Source organism: Pelodiscus sinensis, chromosome 7 (genome assembly GCF_052426305.1).
Source record: "Pelodiscus sinensis isolate ZL-2025 chromosome 7, ASM5242630v1, whole genome shotgun sequence".
NCBI classification, from domain to species: Eukaryota; Metazoa; Chordata; order Testudines; family Trionychidae; genus Pelodiscus; species Pelodiscus sinensis.
Genome location: NC_143058.1, coordinates 6,477,453 through 6,498,823, shown reverse-complemented (window position 1 = coordinate 6,498,823; position 21,371 = coordinate 6,477,453). Strand labels below are relative to the sequence as shown.

Sequence of the window (21,371 nt, the reverse complement as noted above, 5' to 3'; positions counted from 1 at the left end):
GAAAAGTAGTCTTTTCCCGAAAAAACTTCCCCTGCGTCCAGACTCAAGCCGCGTTCTTTCGAAATTATTTCGAAAGAACGCGGCTTTTCTTTCGATGGCGGTAAACCTCGTTTCACGAGGAAGAACGCCTTCTTTCGAAAGTTCTCCTTTCGAAAGAAGGCGTTCTTCAATGTAAATAGGGCTTCCTCGAAAGAGAGCATCCAGACTCGCTGGGTGCTCTCTTTCGAAAAAGCGGCTTGCTCTTTCGAAAGATCCGCCTGCAGTCTAGATGCGATCTTTCGAAAGAGCCTCTTTCGAAAGAAGCCTGCAGTCTAGACATAGCCTTAAACTGTTATATCTATTCCCTATTGTTAGGACAGCCCCATTGCCTGACTAACTCTTGCAAAGTGGAGACATTAAGGACCACTACAGTCAAGGGCGGCCTGATGCAGGCTGCCGGCAGCTGGCGCCCCAGGCAGAATGTGCGATCGGCGCCCCCACCTCCACAGCCCTCAATGGTGTGACGTCATCATTGGGTGCCCCGTTTAACGCAGAGCCCTAGGCAATGGCCTAGGATCTTGTGGAAAATAAAGCCTTTTCTGAAAGATCCCTTATCCCTCTTAAAATAAGGGATAAGGGATCTTTCGGAAAAGGCTTTATTTTCCGAAAGATCCGCGTTTAGACTGGCACTTTTTTCCGGCAAACCTCCATGCCGAAAAAAAGTGGCAGCCATTTTTATGCTAATGAAGCGGGGGAGATTTAAATCCCCGCTTCATTAGCAATTGCAATACGTCTAATTTGCATCCCTTTTACAAAAAAGGGATGCAATCTAGATATAGCCATATAGCTTGTGATAGAAATGTAGCCGTGTTAGTCTGGTGTAGCTGAAACAAAAACCAGGACTATTAAAGTGCTACATAGTCCTGTGTTTTGTTTCATATATAGCTTGGTTTCTGTTATTTTCACTCCAGTTCATCTGACGAAGTGGGTGCCCACAAGAGTTCATGATTCTCTATATTTTGGTTAGTATCTAAGGTATCACAGGGTCACTTGTTTTTAAAGTTACAGACTAACAGATGTGTATCCCTCTGAGATTGATCCCAAAATGGTTGAATCTCAACCCACAAAAGTTTGGCTGTTCAGCAGGAACCATAACTTGACACACAAATATTTGCTTTGTTTACGCAGATAAGATACTCAGGAGAGCCTTGTTCTGTGCAATTGACTCTTAGGCTACATCTAGACTGCACTCTAAAATCAAAATAAGATACACAATTTGTGCTATGCAAATTCCGTATCTTATTTGGATTTTATTTCAAAATAAGCTATTTCAAAATTTGGTGCATCTACACAGCACCACATTTTGAAATAAAGCACTATTTCAAGATGTCCCTTATTCCTTGTAAAACAACATTTACAGGGATGCTGAAATAGCGAGTCCATTAGTTTGAAAATTATTTTGAAATAGTGGACGCATTCCTTGGACACGGGGTAGCTATTTCAGGATACTTCCAGTATCCCGAAGTGGCCTTGCAGTCTAGATGTACCCTTACTCTGTTTTGCACTTCCACAAGGTTTTTCTGACTCTGAACACCATGGGGAAAGAGCTTTCCCTTTCTCTTGGCCATGCAGACAGCTTCAGGGTCATGGAACCTGAAGCATGAAGGCCCTGGGGAGCAAAATAGAAATTTCATAATTTTAGTGTAAATACAGCCTATAGAAAATGTGAAGCAGAGATCAGAATGAAGAGGACACAAGAAAATGAGTACAGACGACCTGCATATAATGATAAAAAACAGGACATTGTGTCCTTCTTTTATTGGGAGGGGGGGATTGCACCTTCTGTTATGTAATGCACCAAACACCTTTCCCAAGCCAAAGAAAAGCACTTGCCTCCTTCCACACACCTTTTCCTGCCTATATCAACCGGTAAGTTTCCTTATTTATTATAGATGGGGAAACCATTCTGCCTCCCTCTCAGTTTTCCATCTGTCACAGAGCTGTCAACACCATGGCCCTTGTGCGTTCCCATTGTGTTTTCATCTCTGATCCAAGCACATTATAGGTGCCTGCCAGATAATCAGTAGTAGCAATTGCTCCTGCCATGACAGCAACACGTATTAACACACAGTCACCACCCTGCTGCACTCATGTCATCTTTTCAAATACAATAGTGCGGCTGGTGTCATAGACCCAAATTGAGACAAGATTTGATTACCCAGAGTCTTATTTACTGAAATTCCAGGTTACCAGTGCCCTGGGATGATCATACGCTTTTATAAAACCCAGTATGACTGGAAACCTTTGTGATTGTATAAAATATATTCTACTGGAAACATTAAAATAAAATGACATAGAGACCAGTTTCTCTTCAGTGCTGAGCACGGAAGCATTAGGCACCTCCGTGAAAATCTTGAGAGTGACAAGGAATCAAATTGAAACTGACCAGTGTATTTTTGTTATTCAGGATGAGAGAGATGAAAAAAGAAAACCACCTAAACAGCGAAAAGCAAAACAGTTTGTCAGAGTTATTTCAGCTAGTTCTTTTCCATTACATTTCTAAATGTGTGAGTTTATTTGGCAAATTCCAGTCAACCAGGCCTAGTTTCTTACAACAATGGTAAGAAAGTGTCTCTGGAGGGGGGGGGGGAAATATGTGTGTCCCTTTAGACACTGTTTCATGCAAGTTTCACCTACTTCTTGACCCCTGACCATAGGACCCACAGTTCATCTTTAGTCAAGTATCCTCTTATACCAGTTGCGTTACAGAACAGTGTAAACCCCCTGGGCTGCGTCTAGACTGGCATGATTTTCCGCAAATGCTTTTCACGGAAAAGTTTTTCTGTGAAAAGCATTTGTGGAAAAGAGCGTCTAGATTGGCAGGGATGCTTTTCCGCAAAAGCACGTTTTGCAAAAAAGTGTCCATGCCAATCTAGACGCGGTTTTGTGCAAGAAAGCCCCGATCTCCATTTTCACCATCGGGGCTTTTTTGCGCTAAACAGTTTTTAGCTGTCTACACTGGCCCTCTTGCGCAAAAACAATTCCAGAAAAGGGCTTTTGCCTGAATGGGAATGTCAAAGCATTTGCACAAGAAGCACTGATTTTGGACAGTAGAACGTCAGTGCTTTTGCGCAAAATCAAGTGGCCAGTGTAGACATCTGGCAAGTTTTGCAGTTGCTTTTGTGGAAAAACTTGCCAGTCTAGACGTACCCCTGCAGTAGGTTGCTATAGAATAAACCACCCACAGGAATAGCTTCCTTCTAGCCCCAGTAGTTAGAGGCTGCGTTATTCCCGGAAGCATGATCATTTCTCTCTCTTCCCAAAGTCTTGCTAATTATTTACTATTGTAACTGTTATTGTGAAGGGGAAGGCGTGCTAGGGCAGATTCTCCTTTGATGTAAATCAGCATCGCTCCATCGAAACCAATACTGCTGTGTTGATTCATGTCAGCTGAGCATGTGGCCCCAAGGTCTGTCTCTGCAGACTGTCGTTCACCACCACCATGGTGGCAAAAGTGTCATCTGGGGGGTGAACAAGCCTGGATTACGGATGGCTGGGTCTTCTCACATTTCCTGGTTAATTTGGAGATAAGGTATATGGTCTCTAAGCAATGTGACACTGGGGGTGGGGAGAAAGACCCAGTAACAAAGAATGGTTTGTAACCGCTCTTAGTTCACTGCCAACACCCAATATCTTAGATCTGCACTCCTTACGCCATTCTTTGTACTAAATAAATAAAAAAGCAAAGGATGCAATCAACGCGTTCCCTAATGAGCCAAGATAAATTGTTCTGTATCGATGATGACAGCAAATTCACTAAATGAATTGCAATTTGGGAACCTTATGAATTCATCAAAGCATGACTGCTTGGCTAGCCACTTAATCGTCTGTTATGATCTCCTCCCCTCTCCCCCATATCCCGGTTGCCTTTGTCAGCAGTATCTGTACTTGAAAGACTTCCTGTTGCCTTTGAGACTGTGAATACATGAGGCACAGGCTGTGGTTGTTTGGTTTTTTTAATTTAATACCTCTCGCCATTTAACGGTGCGTCAGACAGAACAAATAAATGCGACCCTCAGGAAGAGAGTAGCTTAGCTGGTTTTAATTCAGGAGTATTACTTAGGGACTCAATTCAGCCAGGTGCTGAGCACCGTCAGCTGTCTCAGATGTCAGAGGATCACACTCATTGCATGTTTGGCTCCTCCTGCCTAGAAAGATAAAGCTCTAAACAGGTGTTTCATTGCGTCTTGACAGCCCTGATGAGAGAGGAAAACAACATCCGTGTCCTGGGAAAAGTTGCGGGGGGTGATTCTCTTGGTGGCTGCCAGGATGTGGGGGCTAGAAATCTGGCCTACAGAGCTGGGATGACTGGCGTTCTCACCATGCACCTAGGAGGCTTTGCAGAGACACGCCCAGTGATGCCCAAGGGACCCAGAGTGACAGTTCCTTGTGGCCCTTTGATTGGCCAAACACCCTGTTTAACCCTGGAGCACAGACTTTGGGCCTGCAGTGACTTCAGACCTCAGCTCTTCCGAGCCCTGGTCCCCAATCCTAGCCTGACCTTGACTCTGGCCTAGAACTTCCTCTAATCTCCTTTTTTTGACCCCAGCCTGATTCTGACCCTTATTTGAGCCTAATACTGGGGTGGGCAGTAAGTGGCCCATGGGCCAGACATGATTCACTAAGGATAGCCCCTGGTAGGCTGGCAGACACTTTATTTACCCGTGCATCTGTAGGTATGTCTGCTTGCAGCTCCTATTGGTGGCAGTTTGCAATTCCCGGACAATGGGCGCTGTGGGAAGCAACACAGTAGGGCCACCACTTCCGGCAGCTCTCATTGGCCAGGAATGGCACACTGTAGCCAATGGGAGCTGTGAGCAGACAGACAGGTAAATAAAGCATCTGCTGGCCTGCCAGCGAACTGCATCTGAGGAGCAGCTGTCACCATCTCAAGTGGTGTAGCTCCCGGAAGGAAATCAGACCCTCTGCGTACAGCCAGCGCAGTCCCACAAAGAGACGTCCGTGCTCTGTGCTCAGGTGGGTCCTTGACCCAAATCTTTTCTTGGCCGCTACCAGAGGTTCAGGAGGATTTTGAACCAGTGCTGTCTCCTTTTGCTGCTTATCCTTGAATATACTGTAGGCCAGAGAGATCCATTTCCTAGCTGGGGAGGTGTTGACTGGGGCCTCTCCCCGACTGGGGCGGAACCGCCCAGTATTAATGGACGGCAATAACTTCCTGTGCACACTTTTAGCCACTTTTGACAACCCTCGCCTCACTTGCTCAGCAGACGTTGCACTACAAAGGCTACGGTGAGGACAAGGTCCAGCTGCCTTGTATGCCACCCGGTTCCATCGACCTGCAGCTGACACTGAATGGAATGATACCTCAGTTGCCTTGTTTTCAAATAAACTCAGCGAGGAAGTAAAGGATGAGCTAGTCCTCACTGAGACCTGATCCCCCTGGTTGCTTTCATCAACCTCAACATTGGCTGCGCGAGCCAAAGGAAGAGATGATTGGCACCCAGCTACTGTTTTGCCCACACCAAAACCCCCCAGAGGCTCAGCCATGAACTGATGTGGTTGATCTAGGCCCCCGACACTTGACCCTTGAAGAAAAGCAACAGTGATAGCACAGAAAGCTCTGTTTTTACTGCGGAGCATCAAGACGTGCCATCGCTTGTTGTGAACTTTGACCCTCAAGGAACTGGGAAACAAACTAGCAAGCCCAGGCCATATGGTCAGCCAGCTTGAACACCGCTAGGGCACTGTCCTCTGTAACGACCCCTCAGCCCTCATGGAGAAAAAAAACCCTGTTCCAGGACAAATAGGTCCCCTCCCCGCACTTCCAAGTATGAATAAAATAAGGTGTGGATCCCAGTCTAGCTGTTAACCCTAGGCCAGATCCATATATTTCCAGTCCTCCACTCTGGCATCCTTTTCCTTCAGTCACCTGCAGACCGTGCCCCCAGGAAGGTGCTCCTGGAACCGCTGCTTTCATAGTAGATGTAAAGACGCAGGATTGATCACTTATGGCTCTTTCATCTCTCAGCATTTGGCAGCATCATCCCTGGTGCACTATCCAGAGTTCCAGTCTGGCTATTTGAAATCTTTCCTTGTGAAACTTCATCTATTTGAGACCACGACTCTTCTCTTTTCCTTAACTATCGACTGTGTGATCTTCCTAGTACAGAATTGCTCCTCTGTTCCAAGCCAGAGGGGGGCTGCCTTTCTGCGGCAGCGGGAGGGAGCGATTTCTTTAGATTCAGATAGCAATCCTCCTTGAGACCCTTCTGGAGGAAAGATACGGTGAACAGCAAAGCTTTCTGTCCAACATCAACACTACAAACACTACAGTGTATCTAATTTAACTATCCAGCTCTGGCTGCTGCTAAGTAGATGGAGCTCAGGAAGAAATGGGAAAGATCTACCAAATGGGAGACTTGCAAATTCCCCTGCGTACCTCTCGGGTTGTATGCGTCTTGTGTTGCTGTAGAGTGGTGCGTGTGTGTGTGTGAAAAGCTGTTAAATGTGCACATAACATCAGAGGGCAAGAAAAAAAAAATAGAGATTTGACCTTGCAGCGGCCAAAGATAATACTCAAGTATATTACCCTGTGTTCTGCTATCGTTATCACTAATGAGCTTACTCACTGCAAGGCTGTGTGTTGCTGTTTGTTTGCGTTTTCAGAACTACCTTGCGTCTCAGAGGAAGAAATTGTCTTGATCTATCTGCCAAGTTGAGGCTGAGGTTTTTTTTTTTTAAATTAGTTAAATAGTAAAAGTGTTATGGTTAATAAACTCAGATCAGTGTAGTCAGGTTCTAGTTGGAGGTAGGATCTGTTCCTCTTGCAGTGGGATCAAGAGCATAGGCACGCAACATTCAATCAAAAGATCTTCATACAGTCTTCATCTAGCTGACCCTCCTCTTTATCTCCATGACGTGGATTATGGGGGGTATTTCTCTTTGTTGTAAATGAAGCCTGCCAGAAATTGACTCATTAGCCTTGAAACTATGGCATTATTATATATGGTGTACAAATAGATCCATACCACTTTCCCTTCCAGTGCTTCTTTTGGTTGCGTCTCCCTCCTCCCCACCCCCCTTGTGGGTCTCTTGCCATTTTGGGGCCTGCCACACACAATCTGTAAAAGGAGCTGTATTGACTAATGCATTCTCCAAAATGCCAAGGGAGCCACCAACTGCTGTTAAAATCTGCTTGCTGTATGAATTGTGGGGCTGTATTAGCATCAGTTCCGAAGGAGACTGCTTGTCAAGTGCTTCTGTCAGAAGTGGAACTATTAACTATTTGTGCTGTGTGTGTACAGGCAAAAACATATGTGCATATATGACTCTTAATGGGCCTAAGGTCAATATTAGCCATCGGATAGTGCCCGAGGGATAAATTAAGTATTGAGATTTGTCATTTCTTGCCTGCAGTCTGAAGACGTGTATAATCAAAAGAACCCTTTTTACCCTTGGGTAGTTTTTAGCACAATTTAATTGCACTGTGGTGACAGTCTCTGCTTTTATCATTTACCCCCAACCTCTGAAATTATGTGTATTGAAGCTTTCTCTTCAGCATAGGAAGAGAGATACCTGGAGAAAAAAACAGGAGTTTGTTGTATCGCAATAAGGGGATGAGCTGGCTTTGACCTCCACTCAGATGGAGCTCTGAGTGGTTCTGAACCTTTGTCTTCCTAGGAGAGACCAATTGTTGGTCCTTTCTGCTAGGGTTGTGGACAATGAAAGAAATACTTAGCTTCTCTTTAAAGGGGAACCAGCCAGCTACTCCAGGGAAGACATAGGACCACTGTAATCTATATTGTCCAGGCTGTCCGAGGTGTCCATGTTATCAGTTATATGTAGATTATTGTTCTCCACTGTGTGCTACATACCTTCAGTTGGACAAAGGCACACACCTAATTACTTGTTGAGTCCTTTTAAGCAGTTAATACCAGCATCCCATTGCTTAAGGCCCCAGTTCAGGAGAGCACATGTTTAGATTAATCTCTATCCAGGAAAGCACTCAAGCATGTTTAATTCCTGTTCTCTGAACTGAGGCCAGAAACACAAGCCAGCAGTCAATCAAAGGGATAAATAATGCCACTAACGATTGCTTACCAGTGCCCCCGCTGTGTGTTTGAAGTAATCTGTATCTCTCTGTATTGTAGCCATCTATGAACAATCGTGTGAAGCCTATCGTCACAAGGGAAAGACCTCTGGTTTCTTCCACATTGATGCTGATGGAAGTGGACCTCTTGCACCATTCCGGGTTTTCTGCAATATCACTGGTAAGGGGGCTGCATGGGAATCAATGTTTGACACTGGCTCTTAGTGTCATCTTATGACATGTTTTCTGTTTGTATCATTAAGAGAACCACAGAGCTGTGGATAGTTGGATGGTGGAAAAAGTCGGTGGGTTGATAGATTTTGTGATGAAAGGAAACTTGTGAAGGATTTCTATGGATTAATGTCAGCTAGAAATACAGTTTTGGCCTGCATGATTTCTACCACTCAGACATGCAGGACTTTATTATGGCTAAAAGAACAAATGTTGCTTCGTGAAAAGATGTCATGGCATTTTTCATAAACATCCCAATTTTTAATCAAACCTCAGTATTATTTTTACAAGCTCTCGTAAACTTTAAATACTTATTTGTTGCTTAACCAAGCTGTCTCTTTGCTATACTTATGCAAGATTCAGGAGAACCACAAGGAACCTGGATAGTTAGGTAGAAACTCTACCACATAGAATCATAGAATACTAGATATGGAAGGGACCTCGAGAGATCATCAAGTCCAGTCCCCTGCCCTCTTGGCAGGACCAAGCACTGTCTATAGTTTCCCTAATAGATGTCTGTCTAACCTGCTATTTTATATCTCCAGTGATGGAGATTCCACAAGCTCCCTGGGCAATTTATCCCAGTGTTTAACCATCCTGACAGTTAGGAACTTTTTCCTAATCCCCAACCTAAACCTCCCTTGCTGCAGTTTAAGGCCATTGCTTCTTGTTCTATCATCAGAGGCCAAGGAGAACAATTTTCTCCTTTCTCCCTGTGACACACTTTTAGATACCTGAAAACTGCTATCATGTCCCCCCTCAGCCTTTTCTTTCCCCAAACTAAACAAGCCCAATTTCTTCAGCCTCCCCTCAGAGCTCATGTTTTCTAGACCGTTAATCATATTTGTTGCTCTTCTCTGGACCTTCTCGAATTTCTCCATCTTTCTTGAAATATGGTACCCAGAACTTGATGCAATACTCCAACTGAGGCCTAATCAGCGCAGAGTAGAGCGGAAGAATGACTTCTCATGTCTTGCTCACAACACTCCTGTTAATGCATCCCAGAATCATGTTTGCTTTTTGTTGTTGTTGTTGTTGCAACAGTGTCACGCTGTTGACTCATATTTAGCTTGTGGTCCACTATGACCTCCTAAATTCCTTTCAGCAGTACTCCTTCCTACACTATCACTTCCCATTCTGTATGTGTGAAACTGATTGTTCCTTCCTAAGCGGAGCACTTTGCATTTGTCCTTATTAAACTTTATCCTATTTACCTCAGACCATTTCTCCAATTTGTCCAGATCATTTTGAATTATTAAACTATCCTCCAAAGCAGTTGCAACCCATCCCAGTGTGGTATCATCTGCAAATGTAATAAGAATACATTCTATGTTATCATCTAAACCGTTGATGAAGATATTGAACAAAATCTGTCCCAAAACAGATCCCTGCAGAACCCCATTTGTTATGCTCTTGACTGATAAACGTTAATAACTACTCTCTGAGAACGGTTATCTAGCCAGTTATGCACCCATATATAGTTGCCCCAACTAAGCTGTATTTTCCTAGTTTATTGATAAGTTCTTGCGAGACCATATCAAATGCCTTACTAAAATTTAGGTATACATGTACTTCAGTACCATGCGTGGTCTCTGCTCAAAGCATCAGATGCTCGTTATGATCCCTAATGACAGTCAGACACATGTCCTGTAAGGGTTTGCAGAAGGAGAACCTTAATTAATAAAGAACATAATAGGGCATCCTTTCTCTCATGAGAGAGAGGTGATACTTTTCAAGTTAGGATGAGACGCTTGGTGGGCACTGTGGAGGAAACTCACCATGTGACCATAACCTCTCATAAGAGGCTCATTATCTGAAACAACGAGATTGTCTCCCAATACACAAAGACTCGTGGCTACAGAAGATGGAGTCTTCACCAGAATGGAGCTAACACTGTAGAACTCCCAGCCTAATGAAGCAAGAATTGACTGCTAACCTGAACTAATTGCAGAGCTCAATTTTTTGCCCAAGCTTTCTTACCACAATATCTTCACTTACCACAATGATTTTTTTTATATTCAATAATCATGTTTACAAAATACAGATGAACCCTCCAACTTTCCTCCAACCACCATGGAAGTAAATGAGAAATATCGTTGTATCTTCTCGCCCTTAGGAGCAGCTCAGATGGCTGCCATGTAAGTGGGAGCCAAAGTAGGAACCTAGAAAGACCATCATTTAGTTATGACTCTTCAAGCTTGTGCTCCCATAGCTTAAAATAAAATATAAATCTCAGTTAAATCTTCCCTCAGAGATCTGAGTGCAATTCACGTGGAGAGTTGTTTCTGCTTGAGTGAGAACAGATTTTGACATTAAATCTTTGAGACAAGTTCTCTCCCCTCTTTCACCCTGTGGAGGGAGATGTCAAAATATAGCTGACTGAGAAGGGAAAGGAATGGGGACCATTACCCTACTCTTCCCCACTCTACACTGGTTGCATCTACAGCTGGGGGACTACACCATACCCTCTTCTCGGCTGGTAATTGTGGCTGTGTTAGACCACCACATCTCCTCTCCAAATTAATTTCCGAGCACCCTGGACACAGAATGAGCCTTACATCAGGGATGGGCAATAATTTTTGACAGGGGGTGTAACAGGTTCCATTCTTTGTGCGAGCAACCCTTGGTGGCTGGGGGGAGTGGGGGAGCAGGGATCTCACAGTATTTACTCGCCTATCTGTAGGTGAGGCAGTGTCCAGTCAGTGGCTGGAGATCAGGCCTCTTCTTTCCCTCCCTCCCCCCGGGTGTGGTTTGCAGGGGGCTGGGGGAGACCCAGGCCTGCCTACTACTCTGGGTCCCGGCCCAGGGACCCTGTAAGTAGCAGTTACCTGCTTAGTTTCAATGTACTTAGTTGCTGTCATGTCCCTGGGCCACTGCCCCGGGATGCTGTTCCACCAGCCCTTCTCTAGGGTATTGTGGCTGAGTTCCCCTTGTCCAGGGTTCTGCAGGGTTGTCTTTGGCTTTTTGGCTAGCCTTCAGCAGCAGGATCTAGATCCCATGAGGTACGATGACCAGCTCCCATTCAGAGCTGTCCAGAGTGCTGGTGTTCTCCAATCAGCCCTGAAGTCTGCCTGGGTCAAGCTCCAGGAAGGAACTGACAGGCCTTACCTAGCAGCTCCTTTTATAAGCAGCCTGCTGCACCCTGATTGGCTGCAGCGAAGGCTGCCACTCTACTCTGCCCAGAAGCCTCTCCACTGCTCCTGTTGCTAGCCAGGGTGTTCAAAGGGCTCCAGCAGGGATGTCGGGCTTTGTCTACCCCATCACAGGGGGTCACGCCAAGATTTGAAAAGTGGTCGAGGGCCGTACTCTTCCAGGATATTAATGGAGGAAGTTCAGGGTCAGGAATGGAGGTTGGATGCAGAAGGAAGCTTGGGTAAGGGATCGGGGTGCAGCAGGGAGAGTGGAGTCTGGAAGAGAGTTTGGGTGAAGAAAGCAATTGTGACCGAGGACAAGAGACTGGGGTGAAGGATTTGGGGATGCGACCTAGGGTAGGAGGGGATTGTGATCTGGGAAGGGGATTGGGGGAAGAGGGTTTGGGTATGTGGAGAGGGGTCAGAGGGTTGGGGGAGGAAGGGGTGATTTTCCGAAAATGCTTTTAATGGAAAAGTTTTCCGTTAAAAGCATTTTTGGAAAAGCGCGTCTAGATTGGCAGGACACTTTTCCACAAAAGCACTTTTTGCTGAAAAGCATCCGTGGCCAATCTAGACACGCTTTTCCGCAAAAAAAGCCCCGATCGCCATTTTCACGATCGAGGCTTTTTTGCGGAAAACAGTTCTGTGCTGTCTACACTGGCCCTTTTGCGCAAAAGTCTTTCGGAAAAAGACTTTTGCCCGAACGGGAGCAGCATAGTATTTCCGGAAAAGCACTGACAATCTTACATGAGATCGTCAGTGCTTTTCTGGAAATCCAAGTGGCCAGTGTAGACAGTTTTTCCGGAAAAGCCTGGGTGTGTAATGGAAGTGGGGGAGAAATGTCCATCTAAAGCATCTGACAGAGGTCACTGTCATGAACTGGCTTTAGGGCTAGACAGACCACTGGTCTGAACTGGTGTGGCATTGCTTATGGTCCTGTGATGCTTGCTGTCTTTTTTTTCTCTTTTGCTTGATGTCTATTGATCTCTCTTGTGTATTTCACCACTCCCTCCACCACTAAGCCTGTAGACATGTAACCCACAGCAACGTGCACTTGCATTGCTACTCTATAATGGAGAGTGCTTAAAGTGACCTCTTCACACCTCCTTGGGAATACATTTTAACCTCGGCATCTAAAAGATTTGATTCTGATGCACATACCAGTTCTGATGTCATACCAGTACTCTGTTTCTTTTGTTCTACAGTTTTATTGTAGCCAGACCCTGGACCATCAAATCAATAACACTTACAAGTTTGTATGACAAGATCGATGCTTAATTTTATCTCAGACCGTTATTCATCCATTATTGAAAGCTTTTTTTACGGGGGTCCAGAGCTAGGGAAGACGACAGACTTCTTCCATGGTGTTTAAGGCTAGACTGAAATTTGTTTGGGAAACTCCCATGAAGGAACTTTGTGTCAGAGAATAAGATAGTGGTTCTATCTGTGGCTCCACGTTCCTCTTTCTATACATTAAAATCAGATCCTGAAATGCTATCTACTATCTACTATCCTGCAGAACTGAGAACAGTGTTCATTTCCATGTTGCAGAATACTCCATAGAAATTGTATTTAAGCTGTAGTCATGAACAGGGGTTGTATGAACCACGGCTGGAAATGGACGACCAGACATCTAAACAGTCCAACTGACCATTGTGATTTTAAAAAAGAGCTCCTAAATGTTTTTCTCCACACTTCCTGCAATGTTCAATATTTTCATTCAAATCAATCCACTTACCTGAACCCCCATGGTATCTATCTAATTGCATGCCAGCAATAAGACCTCATTCTATCAAAGCACGTCAGCATGCATATCTTTAATAGTCACATACTACTCCCTTTGATTTTGTTGCCTGCAGCTACTTCGTTGTACAGACTGACATTAGAAGTCAAGGGCAAAACTCCCATTAACGCTCAAGAATCTTTACCTGGTTTTGAGATTTCGGAATACACATTCCCTCAGGACCCTCTGTACGTACTTCAGCAGCTAGCATGCGCTGATTTGGCTTTGTTGATGTTTTTAGCACTCCATCTTGATCAGTGCTACCTTGGGAATGCTTCCATGTGTTGCAAGCACATCTGCTGATTACAATGTAGACATGGTCTAAGAGTTTGATCTATTTCACATGGAAATCAATGGGCAAAATTACATGCCTGAAGTGCTTGGTGTTTATTAGTACCTTCCATAGTCAGGGCATCATAAGAGATTTGCATTTGACATTTGACATTTTCCTGGGTACTCTGGATTTTGACCATTCTTAAACTTCTACTTTGGAGTCTCATTAGAGAAGGAAAGGGCTTAACATTTGTACTAGTTTTTATAGCAGAGCTTTTCAACTGTCAACAGCAATTTCTAGCGAGCACTGAGAAACAACCAACACGGGGCTTGCATTTTTCCATGCTGCGTTCCTGTACGCCTTTAGTCTCACGTTTTTAAGGTGTTCAACTGTGGCTGCTCTTAGCCTTTAAGCTCATAGGTAATTTAGGAGATTCATTTTCAAATGGGATTGAGTCACTCTGAGGTTAATGGGTTGTTTACACGGGATTACCACAGAAAACACCCTGGTGGACATTCACCAAGAGATGAGCTGAAAGGCTGTTGATTGGCCACCTCTGGGTCTCAGAATAAAATTTCTAATGGCAAGAGTGTGTGCTGTGGTGCAAGAAACCTCCCCCACCCATTGTTCCCTCCTCCTTCGTTGGCCCAAAGTCATGACTCTGTGGAAGGGCAATCTCTACTAATCTAATGGCTGCAAATTTCAGGGGCTTGCTGGGAAACTCTGGGAAAGTAGCGCATTGTGTCCCCTAATAAAGCAGGGCCCCAATTCAATCTCTATCATGAAGGAGTAGGGGCTGCCCAAGGCCTGCTGAGAACCCACTCAGAACTGTTTCCATGGTGATGCATTGTGGCGCTTAAAAGCTCTCTCGAAGTGCCTCCAAATGGACGAGAAAGGAGGAGGACGCTGCAAATGGAGAGCTGCACAAGCGCACACGTCTTGGGAGCCAACAGGGAAAGGTAGAAAAATAAACATGCCGGTTAAGTGGTGGCTTTGACATTTATATTTTAAAGTTTAATGAATCGTGGCTGCTGGCCTTTAAGGAGCTGCCTTTTTTATTTCCATTGGGGAATATATATGTACTTGCTTTACTGCTGCCACAGCTAAAAAGCAATGCAATGTGGAAGGACCAAAGGTTGTCCTCAGATGGGTTCATATTGCTCTTGTCGTGGTAGGGGCAACTTTAAGGGCAAGATTTGGTATTCACTATAGGGCCCTACAAGACAAATACGTCCTGTGAACTCTCAGCCATTTTTCCTCTTGCTCGTGTAGCATTTACTGTATGTTTGGCTTGCTGGCAATTTAATCAGTCTGAATAATCTTGTTTTGTGACAAACCTCCTAAATCACAAAGGAGTGGGTGAAATGAGCACTGTGGAGAGATTTCCAGATGAAGAATAAAATTGTGAATTAAACAATACAGAACTCATTGAAAAACAGTTTTCCATCTGCTCCAATTCCTCCCGTCCCCTTCCTCCAAATGTAATTTGTGTGCTGTCAAAGGCAATATGGCGGATTCTAGCCAGATGATGGAGGGATTGGTGAAGCTATACTGAAGGTCTGAAATGTACTGCAAGTGCTCAAGTCCTATGCTGTAAAACTGTCTCCCAGGACTGACTACAGACAGCATAATATCCTAGTAAATTAGACCATTAAATAAAACTGCTAAGTCATAAAGCTGTACCATTACTCTGAAATTAAAGCATTGTCACTTTTGCATTTTGGAAGAAATGAACAAGCCTTTCAGAAATCTCCTTTCAAAGATTGAATTTAAATCTTCTGGGTTATTCGGTGGGAGATGTGGCTGCCACCTGAAAGTCATTTTTATGCCTTTTAGCTACTGTTCTTGAGCCTGATTCAAAATTTGACCAAGAAAGTAATCAAATAAATAAAGCAAAGAGCATTCGGGGGTGGGGGATGGGGGGAATCCATCTACCCTTGCCTAAAAGTCTGCTTTCTCATTCTCTTTGTAAATTTACAAGAGCCCAGAGAGACCTTATTAATTAAAGTCAATGTAGAAAAACTCCAGTATGGACATTAAAGTGATAATGATGTGTGTTTGTAAAACTAGAGAAATGGTTTACTTACCTTTAGGATCGCATATGTGATGGGTGGTGGAAATAGTGGTATTCTGCTTAATTTGTACTCTCAGTCACTGAATAATTGAATGTTTCTCATAAAAGAGGGGAAAACTTCTGTAAAGAAATAAACTCCAATCTTGGTATTTATGGCCATGATTTCTAAAGGTTGAGACCTGGGTATCTGCAGAGGTGTGCAACCAGGAAACTCCATGTGTAGACAGCTGCTTCCACTGCCAAGTATCTGTTTGTATGTGGAGTTACTTCAGATGTGAGCACAAATAGTATGTGCAAATACATTTCATATTTGCATGTCTGTGTAAGGCATCTCTCTTTGCAAATGCGGGTCTCTAAAAGCTGTCATTAGGCTTCAGGGTGAACATCAATTTGAATTTAGTCCAGGTAATTCACACCACTCCTGTAGCTTTTTTTTTTTTCTTTTCAGGCACCCAGCACTTTCTCAGGGCACATTTGCAAATTTATACCCATTCAGGACAGCAAAAAACAAAGCGTATTGTGCAAAAAAGAACAGAGACACTGTTAAGTGTTAAGACAGAAAGTGTTAGAGTAGCATAATCCACTCTGGCTTCTAGTGTAGGATGTGATGTCAGAGGAGGGAGAACGAGAGACACCATGACACTTCTTCTGTTGTAAATGAAGTATTATGTGTTCCTTGCAATCTGGATGGGTCATTTTGTTGTTTTGTTTGGACACATTGAAATGGTGACTGGGATAAACAAAGAACCTACCTATTTTCCAGGAGTAACAGTTTGTGTGAGACACCAACCATTCATGTCCATCAATGTCTCCTGTCATTTTCTTCAACTTGATTCACAGACCTCAAGCATCATTACAGTTCCCCATCCACTCAATTCCTTTTATAGATTAATTTAATTGTTTTATATATGCATTTCCTGTCGGTGAAAGCATTTCCATTAATAGCTCTAGATGATGAAGTCCTCTAAATAACCTAGTGATGTCTTGTCAGCTATATTCCAGCACAGCAGTTCTCAAACTGTGGGTCAGGACACCAAGTGGGTGGCGACCCTGTTTTAATGGGGTTGCCAGAGCTGGCTTAGATTTATTGGGGTCCAGGACCGAAGCCCAAGAACTTCAACCTCAGGCAGCAGGCCTGAGGCTAAGCCTCCTACCAGCCCGGGAGTCAAGTCTTTGGCCTTCAATTTTGGTCATTCCCGCCCCCTTCCCCACCACCTGGAGTGGGAGAGCTTGATGTTTGACTCAGGTGTCAGGGTTCAGACCGGATCTGGCTTTGGTTCCTCTCTCTAGGGTTTGTGTAGAAATTTTTGTTGCCTTCAGGGGTTGCAGTACAATGACGTTTGAGAAGCCCTATTCTAGTATTTGCTAATTCACCTGGAAACTCAGGTGGTGGGATGTTCAAAACATTCCGTTTGATATTTGATAGTTTCTGTCACTGCTAGGGTTGCCCTCATTATCAATGAGGGTGTGTCTAGACTACATGCCTCCGTCGACGGAGGCATGTAGATTAGCCAGATCGGCAGAGGGAAATGAAGCCGTGATTAAAATAATCGCGGCTTCATTTAAATTTAAATGGCTGCCCCGCTCTGCCGATCAGCTGTTTGTCGGCAGCTCGGGGCAGTCTGGACGCGCCGCGCCGACAAAGAAGCCTTTCTTGATCGGCACAGGTAAACCTGGTTTCACGAGGCATACCTGTGCCGATCAAGAAAGGCTTCTTTGTCGGCACGGCGCGGCCAGACTGACCCGATTTGCCGACAAACAGCTGATCGGCAGAGCGGGGCAGCCATTTAAATTTAAATGAAGCCACGATTATTTTAATCACGGCTTCATTTCCCTCTGCCGATCTGGCTAATCTACATGCCTCCGTCGACCGAGGCATGTAGTTTAGACGTACCCTGAGAGACTGTTAAATTCAACAAGAACTCACCAGCGACTGTAATAGCAGCAGTGACATCTGTTGAGAAAAGATATCATGATGCCCCTTTGTGGTTGGATTATTTTTATATTGTGACACACCTACACCAGCAGCCTGACACACTCTAATGGTAGGCAGGCATATGGGGCACTGGATGAGTGGTTTTCTCTTTCCAGAGTAAACTACTAGGCTACGTCTAGACTGGCATGATTTTCCGCAAATGCTTTCAACGGAAAAGTTTTTCCATTAAAAGCATTTGTGGAAAAGAGGGTCTAGATTAGCACGGATTCTATTCCGCAATAGTCCTTTTTGCAGAAAAGCGTCCGTGCCAATCTAGACGCGGTTTTGCGCAAGAAAGCCCCGATCGCCATTTTTGCGATCGGGGCTTTTTTGCGCAAAACAATACCACGTTGTCTACACTGGCCCTCTTGCGCAAAAGCATTTGCGCAAGAGGGCTTTTGCCCGAACGGGAGCAGCATAGTATTTCCTCAAGAACACTGACAATCTTACATGAGATCGGCAGATTTCTTGAGGACATTCAAGCGGCCAGTGTAGACAGCTGGCAAGTTTTTTTAAACTTGCCAGTCTAGACAGAGCCCTAGAGTCTGCTGCAATAAAATGAAGGCAGGAGAACACCTGGGGTTAATTAACTGGATGACTCTTTCAGGCAAGTCACTCAATACCTGCAGACAATTAGTCAGTGGAGTTGTTTTAAAAGGCCTGTCCTAGGTAAAGAGAGGAGGAAGACAAAGAGGGACGGACTGGAAGGAGAAATGGAGGAACAAGAAGAAGCTGCATGTGAGCTGGTTAGCAGATACCAGAGGGAGACAATCTGGAGGGGTTGTTTGGGGAAGTGGCCCAGGGGAAGAAGCTGCCAAGTCGGAGGAAAAACAACCTCGACTGTGGCTGCTAGTGTAGGGGCCCTGGACTAGAACCCAGGGATCCGGGTTTCCCACGAACCTTCCCCCTCCCACAAACCCACATCCTGTCCCATTCCTTTCCCTACTGCCTACTCACCTCCCTCCGCAACTTTCTTCAGGGACCCTTCTCACAGAAACTTACTGCAAATAGAAAGGGCTCCATTGTTCCTACTTGGAGCAATAAAGCCAGTCACCCAAGAATACAAGGGGAAGGGCTTCTGCTCCCACATTTTCCGTTTTTGAAGACAACAAGGGGTCTTTGTCATATCCTAGCCATGAGGAGACTCCACAAATACACACAACAGGTTCAGGATAGTAAATGTTGCCCCCTCTCTCCACCCACACCCACACATTGCATTACTCCAGGTTACAGACAAGTGTGTGAATCTGGACTGGGAGAGTGTGAATTTTCAGCTAGCTAATCAGCCAGCTCCCAGAAAGTCCCTAGATTCACAGACCCATGTGTCTTGTGAATTCTGTATCTTGTATTGGTGTATTCTGTGTTGTTATAGCCATGATAACCGGATATCGGAAAGACAAGACGGATGAGGTAATATATTTTATTGGACCAATTTCTGTTGGTGAAAGTGTCAAACTTTCAACCTACTCAGAATTTTTTTCCAGGTCTTTTACACTAGCTGTAACACCCTCCCTCCCTTTCATGAAAAACCAGCACTTTCTTTGGAAGATCAACATAAAATGGGAGACTCACCACACTCATGTCAAATGATGTGGCATCATTTGGGAGACAGTAGCCCAGGACCAGGATAACTGGCAAAGACTTCTCAGGGTATGTCTACACTACATGGCTCCATCAACGGAGCCATGTAGATGAGCTTTGTAGACATAGTTAAATGAAGCGGCGATTTAAATAATCGCTGCTTCATTTACATAAAAATGGCTGCCGCGTTGTGCCGATCAGCTGTTTGTCAGCTCAGCGCGGTAGTCTGGACGCTCCATGGTTGACATCAAAAGCCTTTGTTGACCATCCCGGTAAACCTCATCCCACGAGGCATAACAGGGCGGTCAACAAAGACTTTTGATGCTGGCCACGGAGCGTCCAGACTACCGCGCTGTGCCGCCAAACAGCTGATCGGCACAGCATGGCACCCATTTTGATGTAAATGAAGTGGCGATTATTTAAATGGCCACTTCATTTCGCTATGTCTAGAAAGCTCATCTACATGGCTCCGTCGATGGAGCCATGTAGTGTAGACATACCCTCAGAGATGGAACATCCATTTTTTGAGGAAAATGGCCTTGCTCTGGTCACAGAAAAATCCCCAAAAAGAAAGGGCAGAAAACCATAATTCAGTAATCATTGCACAACCTTAACTTCTAACACCAGCTGCAATGTCTGGCAATGAGCCTGTGACTCAAAGATGGGGTTCCTCATTTCCAAAAGACCCATGGAAATAAAACCCGAGACAGATATCCTTCTCAACCTTAAGGGATTCCTAATGGAAACTTTTCCTAAACATGAAAACAAGTTCTGTGTAGCTCAAATACTTGTTTCTTTTCACCCGCAAAACTTAGTTCACCAAAGCATAGTCCCTCACCTACTTTGGCCCCAGAATATTGGAGAAACAATCCAGTGATAGGAACACTGCAAACTGAATCTTTTGGCATATGGCTGTAGTATGTTGGGACACCATTTCTCTCTATAGGCTTCCATGTAGGATCTGACCTCTTAAAGCTATTGTTGTTGCCTCATTAGACTGGTTTTGTAAAAACAAGAGTAAAAAGAGAGAAAATTTTGTCTATATAAAATCTAGTTTGTGGTCTGCTTCAAGTGGTTGGTCAACAACACATAAATAGACAGCATGCCTGCAAGTGTAGGAAATGCAGCTGTTCAGGTCAGAGGTGAAGAAAATGATTTGTACCCGTTCATACAGAAAGTTGCTGCATGGTGAACATGTTCTTTTATCAGTGAAATGTGCCGAGGTAGTATATTTTGGAGTATCTTTAGTGATATATAGGGTAATAAATGCCTATATTTCAACTAGACAAGGTGGATGAGGGAATATTTGGCCTAAGGTCTATTGAAGTTCATTCAATAAAAGATATTTTCTTATCTACCATTTCTCTCTAATACCCTGGGACTAACTCTTCCACAATATTGCAAACAACGATTTAGAAAAGGTTCAGAAAAGGGCAACAAAAATGATTAGGGGTTTGGAACAGGTCCCATATGAAGAGAGATTAAAAATACTTGGACTTTTCAGCTTAGAAAAGAGGAGAGTAAAGGGGGATATGATAGAGGTGTATAAAATCATGACTGGTGTCGAAAAAATGAATAAGAAAACGTTTTTTTACTTGTTACCATAATATAAGAACTAGAGGTCACCAAAAGAAATGAATAGGTAGCAGGTTTAAAACAAACAAAAGGACATTTTCTTCACTCAGCACACAGTCAACCTGTGGAACTCCTTGCCAGAGAATGTTGTGAAGTCTAGGACTTCAACAAAGTTACAAAAAGAGCTCGACAGTTTCATGGAGGTTAGGTCCAGGGTATTAGAGTTAGTCCCAGGATATTAGAGAGAAATGGTGGATAAGGAAATACCTTTTATTAAATGAACTTCAACAGAACTCAGGCCAAATATTCCCTCATCCACCTTATCTATTAGCCAGGAAGGATAGGAATGGTGTCTCTAGCCTCTATTTGTATGGAAATGGGTGACAAGAGAGGGATGGCGTGATGATTCCCTCTTGTGTTCACTCCCTCTGGGTTATGTGGCATTGGCCACTGTCAGCAGACAGGATACTGGGCTTAGATGGACTTTTGGTAACGATGGAATACATCTCAAAGAGCAGAAATCAGCAAGGGTCTTTGAAGTGGCAAAGCAAGAGATGGCTCTCCATTAGTTAAATTAAGAGTATGGGAGAAAGTGCTATAATGGATTATCAATTCATGAAAGTTAGTGTAAATTTCTCTTTTCCTATATCCTTCCTTT

General features: G+C 44.2%; 1 protein-coding gene across 1 annotated transcript in view; it reads left to right on the top strand.

Annotated features, from left to right (window-relative positions):
• CNTNAP5 (contactin associated protein family member 5) overlaps positions 1 to 21,371 on the top strand; it is a 464,970-nt gene that overhangs the window by 295,919 nt on the left and 147,680 nt on the right. The window contains exon 12 of the mRNA XM_075933060.2: positions 8,151 to 8,270. Coding sequence (XP_075789175.2) covers positions 8,151 to 8,270 — 120 coding nt within the window. The remainder of the gene's footprint in view (positions 1 to 8,150; positions 8,271 to 21,371) is intronic.